The sequence below is a fragment of the Hemiscyllium ocellatum genome, chromosome 42 (assembly GCF_020745735.1).
Source record: "Hemiscyllium ocellatum isolate sHemOce1 chromosome 42, sHemOce1.pat.X.cur, whole genome shotgun sequence".
In the NCBI taxonomy this organism is placed as follows: domain Eukaryota; kingdom Metazoa; phylum Chordata; class Chondrichthyes; order Orectolobiformes; family Hemiscylliidae; genus Hemiscyllium; species Hemiscyllium ocellatum.
The window spans coordinates 10,117,296-10,134,344 of record NC_083442.1 but is presented as its reverse complement, the minus strand read 5'-3'; the positions used below and the strand labels follow the sequence as shown (position 1 = coordinate 10,134,344).

The 17,049-nt window shown below is 41.9% G+C and overlaps 1 protein-coding gene across 1 annotated transcript in view; it reads left to right on the top strand.

Moving 5' to 3' along the window:
• Positions 1-17,049, top strand: part of tbc1d2b (TBC1 domain family, member 2B) — a 154,572-nt gene that overhangs the window by 66,995 nt on the left and 70,528 nt on the right. The window contains exons 3-4 of the mRNA XM_060853641.1: positions 3,583-3,754; positions 15,594-15,754. Of these exons, the coding sequence (XP_060709624.1) occupies positions 3,583-3,754; positions 15,594-15,754 (333 nt within the window). The remainder of the gene's footprint in view (positions 1-3,582; positions 3,755-15,593; positions 15,755-17,049) is intronic.

Sequence of the window (17,049 nt, the reverse complement as noted above, 5' to 3'; positions counted from 1 at the left end):
GTTTCTTTACTTCATCAAAAGCTAGTGCTTGCCTGTAGACCATTTGCAAGGCTGACTTTTTTTCGGTAGGAGTTAATGCAATGGTACCAGGATGAATGCCAAGTTGTATATGAACATGCTGTAACAGTTTACCAGACCAAGCTCCTGGACAGATGTGGGCACTGGGACACCCATGTTCACACTCACTTTATCTTCCAACTTGTGTAACCTGGTCTTGTTAACCCTGCAGCCCAAGTAAATCACTTAGGGGGCCGAGAACATATGTTAACCCCTCCACCCCTGCCCCTGCCAGAGGCATATGCCTGCCTCAAAGACACCTTGGGACCAAATCCAGGCTTTCTAAGTGTTCTGTATTAGTTTTCACTTTAATTAGGATGCCATTTAGATAAATAAACTGAAGATAAACCTTGCAAAATGTTCTCCATCATCTGCTTAAACACGCTGACAATATGATAAATAGTGATTTTGCATATTGATATAAGCTCTTATGGGCATTAATTGTAGCTTATTTCTGAGAATCCTGGTCTAAACACAAATGCAAGTAAGTGTTGCTCATGTCAAGCTTAATGAAGGAGAAAACTTCTGCCAGCTTTGCATACGAGTCCTTTATCCGAGGGATTGGGTATTTATAACTGTCAAAAATGGTTAATCGTTTAATTAAGTTCCCCACAAAGGTGAACTAACCCATCAGGGTTCAACGTTGACCCGACCAGTTCTGCCCATTGAGAGTTGGACTGGTTTGATGATTTCTTCACTTTCCAGTTTGAGTTCTGCTTCTACTTTTGGGCATAAGGCAAATGACACTGAACAGGCCTTGCAAAATTGCTTCCTGATCAATATAGCAAGTCACCTTGGCTCCTCTGGTCCCTAGACCTTTTTGGAAATCTTTCTTTAATTCGGATTTCACTTGGGCAGCTATTTTCTAATCAAAAAATGTTGAGCCAATCTAGTGAATCTCTCGCAATCAATTTCACACCTTCAAGCTTGGGCTTGGGTTTAGGCCTCCAACTACAATCATTGGTAACCAAACCATCTGCCTTTCATAAGAGATTGTTCCCAAGTACATCCTCTCAGCCTAGCTGAAGTCTTGTGCAAATTCAAGGGCTGGAGTCCAAAGCAGATTTTATTTGAAATTTGTTCTGTGATCACTGATATAGCTGGTATTGATCTTGATTTAAACTGGATGGCCATTTTAGCTACATGTTTATTTTGGTTCAGATTTGGATGTTAAGCAATTTAGCTGTTCCAAATCAAATGCAGGCGGAGTTTCCAAGGTATGAATTCTCCTGGATGCCAGCATATGAGATAACTCACTCCATTTAATTCTGACAGGACTCTGCTGTCCCGAATCCACACACTGACAACAATTACAATGTCTTACTGGGTCGGATTCTGAAGAAAATTGGAGTTATTTGGCTGAGACTTGGCTTTCTTTTGCTGTGGGCCGACCTGGAGTTACTTTTATCAGAATATTTCCTGAGTGAGGCTGTGCAGTTTCCTGCTTTCAAGTGGTATTCCCTTGGGCAGTTGTCTGCTTGGGCAGGCTAGTGAGGGTGTCCATTTCCATCAGAATAAGTTTCAAATCATGAGCTCCATTTCCATTGCTGTATTTTCCAGTGATGATAAAGCCAGTTGTAGCACCTGCTTGAAGTCCAGTTAAGCTTCAGCCAACAGACGGTTTTACACTGTCCTATCATCAATCTTGCATGCTAGACTGTCTGTAAGTATCTCATTAAGACCAGCTATCTTACTCTCGTCATAAACCATGAAATGGATTCTACTCATTCTCAAACTGCCAAGTAAAAGTGATAACCTCTTAGAATTAAAGAAGGCTTGGGCTTGTAATATTCTTTAACTTATCAATCAATTCTTGAAGGGTTTTAGTATCTGGTGCTGCAGGAAAAGTTAGACTCCTAGTGATAGAGAATGGCAGCTCTACAGCCTGTCAGGATAATTACTGGTTTCTCCTCTGCCATAATGTTATTTGCCCAGGAAAAGATAACACATTCTTTCCACATACTGGGCCCAGTCCTCGACAGCAGGGTTGAGTGAGTCATGCTTCCCAAACGGAGATAATGCTTATGCTTAACTTCAAAAAGACTGTTGTGAGTGAGTTTCTTCAGGATCGTGCTTTACTCTGGTTCTGGACTCCCCCGCTCATTGGGAACATCCTTCCTGTGTTTACTGTTTCCAATCCCGTTAGAATTTTATAGATTTTCATGAGATCCCCTCGTCATAACCGATCCAGTCCCTGATCAAAGTCTGCCCATCATTCTAAGAATCAGTTTAGATTAGATTACTTAGTGTGGAAACAGGCCCTTCGGCCCAACAAGTCCACACCGACCAGCCGAAGCGCAACACACCCATACCCCTACATTTTACCCTTTACCTAACACTACGGGCAATTTAGCATGGCCAATTCACCTGACCCGCACATCTTTGGACTGTGGGAGGAAACCGGAGCACCCGGAGGAAACCCAGGCAGACACGGGGAGAACGTGCAAACTCCACACAGTCAGTCGCCTGAGTCGGGAATTGAATCATTGTTGTACTGCCTCCATAGTCAGAACATCTCTCCTCCGGTAAGGAGATTAAAACTGCATTAAGTACTCCAAATCTCTCCAAGGCCCTAAACAGTTGCAACATGACATCCTGTTCCTGTACTCGAATCCTCTCATTATGAAAGCCAATGTACCATTTGCTGCATCTGCATACTTACTTTCAGCAACAGATGTGCAAAGACATCTAGGTTTGACTATTTACAACCCTTTTACAATCTGATGATAATCTGTCTTTTCTGCTTTTGTCACCAAAGCAGATAGCCTCACATTTATCTACATCATACTCAATAAAAGACAGTACAATCTTAGTATAATAAAACATCTCTCATTAGAAATGCTCTTTATCATCAATATTGTTATATCAGTGAGTGCATGCCCTTTCCTACTTTAGTGGATCCTTAGATGTAGTGGTACTTTGTAGTACCATGTAGTGGTACTTTGAGCAACTTTATTCTTTCTTTATTATCTTTGATTTGCTAACCCTAACAATGGGCAAATTAATCTAAATATCTGAAAATCTCAATTCAATTAATTTTCTGCAAAATAAATCAGTAGAAACCTTTAGGCAGCACATAAGTTACTTTCTAGAATGGAAAGTGTACATAAATGTTTATTGGAATTTAATTATTTTGGTGGTTGTATACAGAGCTTTTGTGCATTCATACTACAGCTCAATATTGTGACAGATTTAATTTAAAAAATCTGTCAACCTAGTTGATTACTAAACCCTGCAACTTAATTTTATTGCTATTAAATCATCTTGGAACATGTATCTCGTGTATATAAAATGCTTTATTTTTGAACGTTGCTTAATGTGTTCTTTATATCTATAAATCTTAAATATCTTACCATGATAAAATCATGTTTTCCAGTGTTTCTATAGGAGGGTTGCTAGGCCAATTAATTGCTGTGGATTAGAATCAATCATCATCTCCCCACCCCACTCCCACATATATGAAGTATTTTCAGGAATGTTGAATGTTGCAGCTTCTGGTAATGATACCTTGTTTATTGATTCCAGATGTGCCCTGTCTTTCACAAGTAACAATGGACTTCGATGAAAGTGCGAGAAACGTATTAGATGTAGTCGATGTCCCAGAAACTCTGGTGGGTGAGCGAGCAGCAAGCTATCCATCTCCTGTACACCCCACGACTATTAATTTCTCTTTGAAGCATTGGGGAACAGAAATCAGGTGAGGCAATCTTGCCAGGAATTATAATTAAGAAGTCTAATTACTGAAAGCTTTAAAGCTACTAAAGAACAACAAGCCAAATTTAGCAACGTAAACTTGCAGGGTGGAATGTTTTTCATGATGGTTGGCAATCTGTGGAATTAATTGTTTGAAGGAACTAAAGTATTCAGTGCAAATTATGTAAGATACAAATGATTGCATTTTCAAAAACTGAGAGAATTTGTTTTTTTTATTCTGTCATGAGATATGGTCACTACTCGCAAAGCCAATATTTTGTGCCCATTCCTAATTGCCCTTGAACTAAGTAGCTTGCTAGGTCATTTCAGAGGCGAGTTAAGCTTCACTTGGGCCAGAACAGGTAAGGACAGAACATTTTCTTACCAAAAGGATATTAGTGGACCAGATAAGTTTCTGCAGCAATCAATGATAGATATCATAGTCACCATTTCTAAAATTAATTTTAGATTCCAGATTTATGTCACTGGACTAATAATCGAGAAGCTCCGGTTCATGGTCTGGGAGCTTTGGCTCAAATTCTCAAATGGTAGAATTTAAGCCAAAGCTCCCAGACCATGAACCTGAGCTTCCGGATTACTAGTCCTGTGACATTACTGTTATGCCTTTAGGGATATGTTGAAGGGGCAAGCAAAGAGAATTTAACTTGAAAAATGAAATAGGCTTATTGAGTTCCTTTAAAAATTATTGGCTAGAATATAAATACCGGAAGAAACATCAAAGAAGCGCTTCGCAGGAGGCTCCAGAGCACTGATGATGTCGCCTAGCCAGGGGACGAAACGTTTGCAACAAGAACTTCCAGCTCGGCGAACAGAACCACAACAACGAGCACCCGAGCTACAAATCTTCGCACAAACCTTGAACTGGCTAGAATGTAGTGCAGCCAACAAGTATAGGTACCAATTGAGTGTATTCAATTGAAGTTCTGATGAATTGCTCCAGTAGTGTCTTAGCCCCATTCATCTTAGCTGTTTCGTTATGACCTTCCTACCATAAAGTCTGAAGTGAAGATGGATACTGAAATTACACAATATTTGTTCCATTTCAATGCCTCAAATACTGAAGTAGCCTTGGACTGGTAAGTGGCAGATGCCATGTTTATCTCACAGCAAGGTTGTCTAATGATTTACCCTTTATGTTCAATGGCATTACCTTCACCATTGACCAGAAACAACATAAACCAAGAATTACAATAGCAGATCAGAAAGAACTCATTCTACTCATTGCTGACTGACTGTAAGGCCACGCTTAAAAAAAAAAATCCACCTATCTGTGTTTCTGTGCTGTGACCTCTCTGAAATGGGTCTCTCCAAGATTAATTGTGAATTTCACGGTTTGTTAATTTTCCCAGATGCACTCCAATGACCAGTGACACACAAAGGCAATAACTGTGCAGGTTCACTGCTGTGCCAGTTAGCAATGTGAGTTTCTTCCTCTCTCCCCTGCACTGGTCTCACCATGTGCTTCCTTTGTCTGTTCCTCTCCCTTTTAAAAATACCGTTGTTTTGACTTTTTTCCTGAAGTTCCAAAACAATGCTACAACATATAAAACAGTGATTTGCTGCTCCCGAAAATAGAGGAAATCACCTCCAACACCTAAAATACCTCAAAAAAGGAGCAGCTGTTATAGCCAGAAATGTTTCCTGTCCTCCATCTTGGATTACCTAGAATCACCTATACTTGCTGGCTGCACGACATTCTAGCCAGTCTTCTGATCCCATCCAATGATAACACTACAAAAGTCAGATCACAGAATGAAACCTATCTTGACAGGTCAAGGGCTGAACCTTAATTTCTTTTGCTAGAGGTCAATTTTTCAGAGGGGTCACATTGTATTGCTTGGGAATGTCTATCACTTTATTTTACATAACCTGCTTGATTTATTACTACCTACTCTTTGGTGCCCCTCTCACATTCTAGCACCATTGTACCATGTGCCATTTCCAAAATAACTCATCATTTGCAGAATATCCCAGAATTGACTAACATCTGTGGTGCAGCACCATATTTAAAAAGGTATTGGGCACCCAGACAAGAGCTGACAGTCTGGGGTTGCCCTCCATGCTTCCTGACATTGGCCCCGGACGTGATAGACAATGGAAAAGGGGTGGATGGGGCTATCCTTTTCTCCCAGGCCAGAGGACATCATTCTACTGGAACCACGTCAACCTGAAACAAGTTTACTGTCCAAACCAGCGCAGACTCAACCATCTGAAGGAGTGTACGGAATGTAGGAAAAAGATCAATCGATACCTCCTCTCTGCCAGTGAAAGTTCATCTTGTTGTTACATTACACTCTCACTATCTCTTCTACTGTACCCACCATTTTGTGCAACATCTTTTCCAATCACACTCTTCTTCGCTAACATGTGACCCTGGCTAACCCTGAATTTCTTCTGCACAGCCTACTCCCATGCACCAAAAGTAGCAATGTGTGCCACTTGTCTCCCTCACTCACTATGTATAGAATTTTCTGACCTTGACCACCCTGAAAAGCTGTCTGACCATTTTCAAGCCCATTAATGGTATTTTTTTGTAATGATTAGTCACTGAAACAGATCCATATGAGTCTGCAGGTATTATTTAACATCTAAATATATTTTTTAAACAGTGAAAAAAAACTCTTAATACAAACAACAAAGTCAAGTTTCAAACTGCTCCTCATCACTCTCCTTTTACTCTTAGTCAATTCCAGTGAAATTTCACTCTTATCTCTCATAAGTATTTAAAATGAATAGATTGCTCCCAACTTCTTGTCCTCAGGCTGTAGAGACATTTCCACAATGCCCCTCCAAGTCCACTAGCACAAACATTTCACAATGACTTTCACAAAGCTCTTCACATAAAGTGCACGAGTCAACTGAACACATGATGCCAATGCAGAGCCCAGTCCACCGTTCACCGTGACACCTCATGCCAAGGCTGAGAATCGCGTAACAGCGAACAGGAGTTTGCTTTATAAAAGAAAGGTTGGCAATTCACAAATCATGTTTAATAAACATGCGTTTTAGGAGAACTATCAGTACACTGTACATGGCTTTGTTTGTGATAGTGTAAAACTCCTAACACCGAGAGATAAATATAATTCAAATATGGGAATAAATCCAGTCCTTAGGGAACTATAATATTTTTCTTTAAAAGCCTGGAAGTTGAATTGGAATCAAAAACTTTTACATTCAGAAACAAATGGTGTCTCTTAACAGACATGAAAATGTTTTAAGAATTCTTTTAACTGGCTGAAATCTAAAATGATATAAACAAAAATATAATGAAAATGTTGTGTGTCAGTGAAGCTAAAGGGGTCTGTTGTGCTGTACCAGTTTACTTTGTAGTTTATGGGCTCTTTGTATTACGATGTGTTGGTTAGGCACTAGTAGGTATAGTTTTGCTCTTTTTGGTGATGCCTTTCTGTTTACACACTGAGGAGTTTCTCTTAATCAGCTCCTGAGCCTGTTGTTTTGGTCCAATGAGGACTTGCTATTTTAGAACATAGAACAGTCCAGCACAATACAGGCCCTTCAGTCCTCTGGCCTTTTAACCTTCTCTAAGGTAAAAACTAATCTACATACCTTTCATTTCATTTTACTGTTATCCATGTGCTTATCCAAGAATTGCTTTAATGTCCATCGTGCATCTGACTCTAGTACCACCGCTGGCAGTGCATTGCACACACCGACCACTCTGTGTAAAGAATCTACCTCTGACATCTCCCCAAACCTTCCTCCAATAACCTTAAAATTATGACCCCTTGTGATAGCCATTTCTGCACTGGGGAAAAGTCTCTGGCAATCCAGTTACTCTATGCCAGTCATCTTGTACACGTCTATCAAGTCACCTCTCATCCTCCTTCGCTCCAATGAGAAAAGCCCTAGCTCCCTCAACCTTTCTTGATAAGACATGCCCTCCAGACCAGGCAGCATCCTGGTAAATCTCCACTGCATCCTTTCTAAAGCTTCCATATCCTTACTATAATGAGGTAACCAGAACTGAAACGCAATATTCCAAGTGTGGCCTAACTAGAGCTTTATAGAGCTGTAGCATAACCTCATGGCTCTTAAATTCAATTTCCCTGCTAATGAAAGCCAACACACCATATGTCACCTTAACAACTCTATCAACTTGGGTGGCAACTTTGAGGGATCTATGGATGGTGGACCCCAAGCTCCTTTTGTTCTTCCACACTGCCAAGATTCCTGCCTTTAATCCTATGATCTGCATTCAAATTTCACCTTCCTAAATGAATTACTTCGCATTTTGCCAGGTTGAACACTCTCTGCCACTTCTCAGCCCAGCTCTGCATCCTGTCAATATCCCTTTGCAACCAACCTTTGTGTCATTGGCAAATTTGCTAACCCACCCTTCCGCTTCATCATCCAAGTCATTTATAAAAATCACAAAGAAGCAGAGATCCCAGAATAGATCCCTGCGGAACACCACTGGTCATTGAGATCCAGGCTGAATAATTCCATCCAATACCCTCTGTCTTCTCTGGACCAGCCAATTCTGTATCCTGACAGCCAAATTTCCCTGTATCCCATGCCTCCTCACTTTCTGAATGAGCCTACTGTGGGAATCCTTATCAAATGCCTTGCTAAAATCCATACACATTCATTGCTCTATCTTGTGCAAGTGTTTTGTCACATCCTCAAGGAACTTAATAAAGCCTGCCAGGCATGACCTGCACCCTCAAAGCCATGCTGACTCTTTCTCATCAAACTATTTCCTCACCAAATAATCATAAATCCTGTCTCTCAAAGTCTTCTCCAATAATTTGTCCAGCACTGACTAACAAGTCCCCACCGACCCGCCGAAGCGCAACCCACCCAGACCCATTCCCCTACATTTACCCCTTCACCTAACACGGGCAATTTAGCCTGGCCAATTCACCTAACCTGCACATTTTTGGATTGTGGGAGGAAACTGGAGCACCCGGAGGAAACCCACGCAGACATGGGGAGAACGTGCAAACTCCACACAGTCAGTCGCCTGAGGTGGGAATTGAACCCAGGTCTCTGGCGCTGTGAGGCAACAGTGCTAACCACTGTGCCACCGTGCCGTCCACTAAATCATAAGACTGGTCTGTAATTCCCAGGGTTATCCCTATTCCCGTTCTTAAATAAAGGAATAATATTTGCCACCCTCCAATCATCTGATACTACTCCAGTGGGCAGTGAGGAAGCAAAGATCACTGTCAAAGGCGCAACAATCTCTTCCCTATCCGGTCTGGTTGAAGAGTGTGGTGCTGGAAAAGCAGCCAGTCAGGCAGCATCCGAGGAACAGGAGAACTGACGTTTCTAGCATAAGCCCTTCATCTTCATAGGAAATCCTATCTGACTCAGGGGACTTTGATATGTTTGAGCATATCAGCCTGTTCCATGCTGCCCTCGCAAGCGACAAGGTCCCTCTCACTAGTGAATACTGAAGCAAAGTATTCATTAAGGACCTCCTTCGACACCAGGCACAAGATCCCCCCATTATCCCTGATTGGCCCTACCCTCATTCTGGCCACCCTCTTGTTCCTCACACAAGTGTAGAACACCTTGGGGTTTTCCTTAATCCTACCCGCCATGCCCCTTATAACTCTCCTAAGTCAATTTTTCAGTTACTTCCTGGCTATCTTATAACCCTCTAGAGCCCTGTCTGATGCTTGCTTCCTCAACCTTAAGTAAACTTTCTTCTTCCTCTTGACTAGATGTTCTACATCTCTGATCATCCAAGGTTCCTTCACCCTACCATCGCTTCCTTGCCTCAGTGGGACAAACCTGTCCAGCACTCGTAGCAGGAACTCCCTAAACAACCTTCATGTTTCTGTTGTGAATTTCCCTGAGAACATCCGTTCCCAATTTATGCTCCTCAGTTCCTGCCCAATAGTATTGTAATTCCCCTCCCCCAATTAAGTACTTTTCCATACTGTCTGCTCCATCCCTTTCCCTGACTATAGTAAAGGTCAGGAAGTTGGGATCACTATCACCGAAATGCTCTTCCAACCAGGAGATCTGACACCTGACCTGATTTGTGGCCAAACACCAAATCCAGTGAGGCTTCCCCTCTTGTCAGCCTATTACATATTGAGTCAGGAATCCTTCCTTCATGCACCTGAGAAAATCTGTTCCATCCAAACTATTTGCACTAAGTCTCCAATCAGTATTAGGGAAGTTGAAATCACCCATGTCAACAATCTTCTGCACCTTTCCAAAATCTGCCTCCCAATCTGCTCCTCTGCCTCCCTGTTGCTATTGGAGGCAGTCTATAGAAAGCTCCCAATAAAGTGACTGCCTGTTTCCTGTTTCTAACTTCCACCCATACTGACTCTGCAGACAAATTCTCCTCGACGACCTCCCTTTCTGCAGTTGTGATTCTATCCCTAACTAGCCACTCTCCCACCACCACCTATTTTACCTTCCTGTCTCTTTGTTTTGAAACATCTACACTCCGGAACCTCGAACAACCATTCCTATCCCTGTGATATCCAAGTCTCTGTAATAGTCACAACATTGTAGTTCCAAGTACTGATCCATGTTCTAAGTTCATTGTAGTTCATTGTAGTTCATTGCCCTGATTCCTGAGACTTGTGTTAAAATAGACACACTTCAGCCCATCACACTGACTGCACCTTTGCGTGTCAATTGCCTGTCCTTTCTCACAGACCCTCTGCATGCTGTATCTGCCTGTTCACCAGCTACCCCATCCTCTGATCCGTAGCTCTGGTTCCCATCTCCCTGCCAAATTAGTTTAAACCCTCCCACCCAGGATATTGGTACCCCTTCAGGTCAGGTGCAACCTGTCCTTCTTGTACAAATCCCACCTTCCCTGGTAGGTATCCCAATGATCCATGTATCTTCCCTCCTACACCAGCCCTGCAGTCATGTGTTCAGCTGCATTCGCTCTCTGTTCCTAGCCTCACTCAACCGTGGCACTGATAGCAATCCTGAGATTATTACTCTACTAGTCCTGCTTCCAGTAAGCTGCAAATGTGTTGCTGGTCAAAGCACAGCAGGCCAGGCAGCATCTCAGGAATAGAGAATTCGACGTTTCGAGCATAAGCCCTTCATCAGGAATAAGAGAGAGAGCCAAGCAGGCTAAATTGTACCTTATATTCACTTTTCAAATCCCCATCCCTTTTCCTAGCTGTGTCCTAGGTACCAATGTGAACTTTGACTTCTGGTTGCTCACCCTTCCACTTAAGAATCCTGTAGACTCCATCAGAGACATCCCTCACCCTGGCACCCAAGAGACGACGTACAATCCGGTAGAATTGTTCGCGACCACAGAATCTTCCTCTAACCATTGAATCTCCTATCACTGTCACTCTCCTATTCTCCCCACCTTCTCGTCTGAGCTACAGAACCAGACTCAGTGCGTGAGACCTGGCCGCTATGGATTTCCCTGGGAGATCATATCTCCCCCCTACCCCACCCCCAGCAGTGTCTAAAGTGGTTTCCTTTATTTTTGAGGGGAAAAACCACAGGGGATCACTGCAATGTCTGCCTATTCCCTTTCCTTCCCTGACAGTCACCCAACTAGCTTTATCCTGTGACTTAGGTGTGACTCCCTCCAAATAACTCCTCTCAATCAGTTCCTCAGTCTTCTGATTGATCTGAAATTATTCATTTCATCCAACATTTAAAGGTAGCTTAATTTCTTTTCTTTTCTCATGGATACATTAGACATGGGGGTTGCTGGATGGGATGGTATTTATTTCCCATTTCTACTTGCCTTTGGAGAGATGATAGTCAGCTGCTACCTTGAACCACTGCAGTCCATTTAGTGTAGGAACACCCATTGTGCTGTTAGGGATATAATTCCAGGATTTTAATCGAGCAATGGAGTTTAATTCAGATAAATGCAAGGTGCTGCATTTTGGGAAAGCAAATCTTAGCAGGACTTATGCAGTTAATGATAAGATCCTAGGGAGTGTTGCTGGATAAAGTGACCTTGGAGTACAGGTTCATAGCTCCTTGAAAATGGAGTTGCAGGTAGATAGGATAGTGCAGAAGGCATTTGGCATGCTTTCCTTTATTGGTCAGAGTATTGAGTACAGGAGTTGGGATGTCATGTTGCGGCTGTACAGGGCATTGGTTAGGCCACTTTTGGAATATTGTGTGCAATTCTGGTCTCCTAGGTGTTGTGAAACTTGAAAGGGTTCAGAAAAGATTTACAAGGATGTTGCCAGGGTTGGAGGATTTGAGCTATAGGGAGAGGCTGAACAGGCTAGGGCTGTTTTCCCTGAAGCATCGGAGGCTGAGAGGTGACCTTAGAGGTTTACAAAATTGAGGGGCGTGGATTGGGTAAATGAGTAAAGTCTTTTCCCTATGGTGGGGGAGTCCAGAACTAGAGGGCATAGGTTTAGGGTGAGAGTGGAAAGATAAAGAAGAGATCTACGGAGCAACGTTTTCACACAGAGGGTGGTACGTGTATGGAATGAGCTGTCAGAGGAAGTGGTGGAGGATGGTACATTTGCAACATTTAAGAGGCATTTGGATGGGTATAGGAACAGGAAGGGTTTGGAGGGATATGGGCTGTGTGCTAGCAGGTGGGACTAGGTTGGATTGGGATATCTGGTTGGCATGGACTGGTTGGACTGAAGGGTCTGTTTCCATGCTGTACATCTCAATGACTCGATCCCCAGTTCTCATCTTATGGAGGGAAAGTCATTGATGAAGCAGCTGGAAATGGTTTGGACACTTTTATGAGGATCTCCTGCAGAGATGACTGACCTTCCACTACGAAATGCTTTGGGCTAGTAATAACTCCAAGTGGAGAGTTTCCCCTATCTCCATTGACTGCAGTTTCGTCAGGGGTTCTTGGATGCCACACTCCACCAAATGTGGCTTTGATAGCAGGGGTAGTCACTGTCACGTCACCCCAGAATTCAATTCTTTTGTTGCTGTTTGAGTCAGGAATATAATGAGGTCCTGAGCTGAGTGGACCTGACACAACTCAAACTGAGCAAGTCATTGCAGAGGATGTGTAACTTGATAGCACTGTTGATGAGCCCTTCCTTTATTTTACTGATAATCGAAAGTAGACTGATGCAGTATTTATCTGGGTTGGGCTTGTCTTGCTTTTTGTGTGTGGGACATGTATGTAAGAGAAGAACGTCCTTTATTGTTGTGTGTATTCCAGTACAGGAGTACATTGGTAACATTTTTGCAATGACTGCCTTTAATAAAGTTAAAAATCACACAACACCAGGTTATAGTCCAACAGGCTTAATTGGAAGCACATTAGCTTTCGAAGCATCACTCCTTCATCAGGTGATAGTGGAATTATACATTGAAATTATACATTGAAAAATACCTTGATTGTCTGTTGAGTCTTTCATCTGTTTGAGTACCATGATAGTTTCACTTCTTTCATGTGTAAATCACAAAGCCCTTTTTAAAAGTTGCATTCTCAGGTTAGCTGTAACAATGGGTGATAGCAAGATAATATGTTGAAGGTGTTAGCCTCCTGTGTTCTCTGTCTATGTCATGATGTTTAGATTGATTCTAATCTAAAAAGTGAGATAAGGGTTTTATATGTATTCATGCAGTTTTTGAGCAAAGTACATTGTAGCTCTGCAAGTACAAATTCACCCCACAAAATAGGTGTGCATGTGGGTCTTTGTGTGTATGTCTCTGTCTGGGTTTTGTGTGTGTGTGTGTGTGTGTGTGTGTGTGTGTGTGTCTTAAGTCTGTGAGATGGTGCATGTGAGAGTGTGGGAGTGTGTGCGCGTGTCTGGGGTGGGTGGGGGGGAATTGAGTGAGTGAGTGTGTGTGTGTGCGCGCATGAGTCTAGAGTGGTCTAAGTCTTTGAGTGGTTGCCTGTGGGAGTGTATGTGTCTGTAAGGGTGCCTGTCTGTGTGTGTGTGTGTATAGTGCAGTGGTGGTCACCTGTAATGTGACATGAACCCAAGGTCCTGGTTGAGGCCCTCCCTATGGGTACTGAACTTAGCTATCAGCCTCTGCTCGGCCACTTTTCGATGCTGCCTGTCCCGAAGTCCGCCTTGAAGGATGGTCACTCGAAGGTCCGAGGTCGAATATCCTGGACCAGTGAAGAGTTCCCCAACTGGGAGGGGACATTCCTCTGTGTTGATTGTTGTGCGGTGCCCATTCATCCATTGTCATAACCTTTGCTCAGTTTCTCCAATGTACCATGCCTCAGGGCATCCTTGCCTGCAACGTATAAGATGGGTAACGTTGGCTGAGTCACATGAGTACCTGTCATGTACAAGGTGGGAAGTGTCCCCACGTGTAATGGTGGTATCTATGTCCACACTCTGACACGTCTTGCAGCGCCTACCATGACATGGTTGTATGGAGCTGTCCTGAGAGCCAGGCAGCTTGCTACGATCAATGATCTGTTTGAGGTTTGGCGGTTGTTTAAAGGCAAGTAGTGGAGGTGTGGGGAAGGTCTTGGCGAGGTGCTCATCCTCATTAATAATGTGTTGCAGGTCATGAAAAACATGACGTTTTAGGATTGAGTCCTCCACTATCACCTGATGAAGGAGTGACACTCTGAAAGCCGGTGTGCTTCCAATTCAACCTGTTGGACTATAACCTGGTGTTGTGATTTTTAACTTTGTACACCCCAGTCCAAAACCGGCATCTCCAAATCATGCCTTTTGATAATGTCATCTTAGATACAAGTACTTACCTGTGTAATTTTCTACATTGTCACCAGTGTTGTAGCTGTTCTGGGGTAGCTTGGTTAGGGAATGGTGAGTTCTGGAGCACATGCCTGCAATACATTTGCCAGAATGTTGTTAGCACTCATTGCCTTTGCAGTTAGTTATCCCACCGTTTCGTTATGGCTCAAGATAAATCTTCTGTGATGAGATTTTTTCTAGTTAAGTTAAATCTGATTGCTAGTTGAATTGCTACACTGTGCAATAAGCACAGAAAATTCTGGAAATACTTGAGGCCTGGCAGCATTTGTAGAGTGCGAAACAGTCAGATCAGCACTCATCAACTTGAAACCTTATCTGTTTCCCTCTTTTGGAGTCTGCCAGATGTGACTGAATGTTTATTTTGTTGATACTGCACATGGTGGAAATCTTAAATATGTTGTTTTTCAAATTTTTTGGTGATGTTAGGTTCACAATGTCTGATCTAACTGCAGGGAGCCTACCATGCCAAGCCTCTAGTGTTTTGCCTTTTGAAATATCATCAGAAATAAAATTGATTGTCTTTTCTGAAACTGATTACATTATGTGTCATTGCTAAATCCACATGTTTCCAGTGACATTGCCTAACATTGTCCCATGGCTCATTTATGCAGAATTGCTTGTCCCATGCCTTTGTTATCTACACCTGACTATTCCAGGCTGTCTTCCCATCTTACATTCTCTCAACTTCAGAGCATTGAAAAATCTGTTGCTCATATCCTAACTCCACATCTTATTTATCTATTACCACTGCGCTTGCTGACCTATGACTTTATGGCTACTTATTAAAGTCTGCTCTCCATTTTACAATTCTTAATCTCACCACTTTGTGGTCTCTGTAGTTGACTCCATCCCTTATAACTCTGAGATATATCTGCATATTTCTAATTTTGTTCTCTTAAATATCCTTGATTTGAATTATTCTACCATTGGCAGTCTTGCCTTAGCTGCCTAGAAACTCTGAAATTCTTTCTGTAAATCTGTACACTTCTCTATCTCACTTTCCTCTTTAAAGACCATTCTCAAGACATACCCCTCTGACCAAACTCTTTAGCTGCCTATCCTCCTATCTGACTCAGATTGTAATGCTAAAGTGCCTTGGGCATTGCATTACCTTAAAAGTTGCTGTCTGATGGATATAATTTGGATTTATAATGAATTCTGGGTCTAATGCAGAAATTCAATGTCGAATCTGAAGCCAGGAAGAGGAAATAATGAAAACCGGAGAAGTGTCTTCTACACTGAAGACTGGGAGCTGATTGATCCCAGCCTCAAAGAACTGGAAGAGGCAGCAGCACATGAAGAAAAGAGAAAAAGTTCCACAGAAGCAAATAGAGGTTTGTGACCTCATTTTACAGTTGCAACTAAGTGGTTCGAAAATCACATTATTATACAAGCCGATATACTTTCAAAGCAACATTACACTCCTTGGATAAGACCATGTTTTTTATAATCTGTCTAAAGTCTTTGTTCTGCCAAGTCTTGCATAGTTTCACTCAGCATTTCTGTCTGTCAAATTGAAGCTCTACAATACTATCAGAAGGTCTTTTAGCCCATTTTCTGTGTTGGCCAAAAAAGGAGCTATACAGCAGATTCCCATTTTTCAGGCCTTCGTACATAGCTGTTTAGATTATGGTGCTTCAAGGCATATTCAAGCTTTTACATAGAACATTACAGCGCAGTATAGGTGTTTCAGCCCTCAATGGTTTCACTGGTTGGTGCAACAATCTGAAGCCGATCTAGCCTGCATTATTCCATTTTCATCCATATGTTTAGGCCAATTACTGCACACCATTGACTGAATTCTTGAATACTATCTGATCACCTTAAGCAAATTTTGTCCCAGTTTATGACATCCAATGCCATTAATAGACTAATGGTCAATAGTTTCTATAAATCAAATCATATGTTTGTGTCCTTGTCCAGAGAGCCCAGGTACACATTCCGTCAGCCCTCGAGTTTCAGAAACATCTAAACAAGTAGATTAATCATCACAAATGAGATTGAATATTGCTGTGATGGCACTGGTTAGTTGGCCTGCTTACACACATGTATGTGAAGTTAGCTTTTGTATTAGAAGCCTGCTGAGTCCTCCTAGAATGTATATATGAAATTTGGGAGTAAGAGAAAATGTTGTGGCAAATAATTCATTGAAAAGAAACATCAAATGCTACTTCCTGGTCCTCAGGCAATTGCTGTTTCTAGCCACTTGACAAATTTATCTTTATAGAAATTTTAATCCTTTGTGTTGCTCCTCTCAAAAACAAATTTTACAAAAATTGCGTTGAAATTTTATTCCGGCCAGTGTGTTTTTGAAAGTTCAATTTTGCACAATGAACAACTCCAATTTAGCAATGTTGACAACGCATTTGAAATTAGTTTCAAGGTAATTGAATTAAAATTAAATTTAGAGACTAATTACTCTTTATTCCCAATTTAATGATCTTTGACTTGGTTTTAATGTTATTTCCTAAAATATGTATAGTATACAGTATATAAATTGCATCCTTTTCCTCACACTGCTAGGCCAAGGTTGTCCAATTTTTTTTGTGCAGTCACATTTTAAATTCTTTCATACAAAGGACAATGACCAAATTCTGTAAATACAGGGCTTGGTGCAGCATTTAAATAT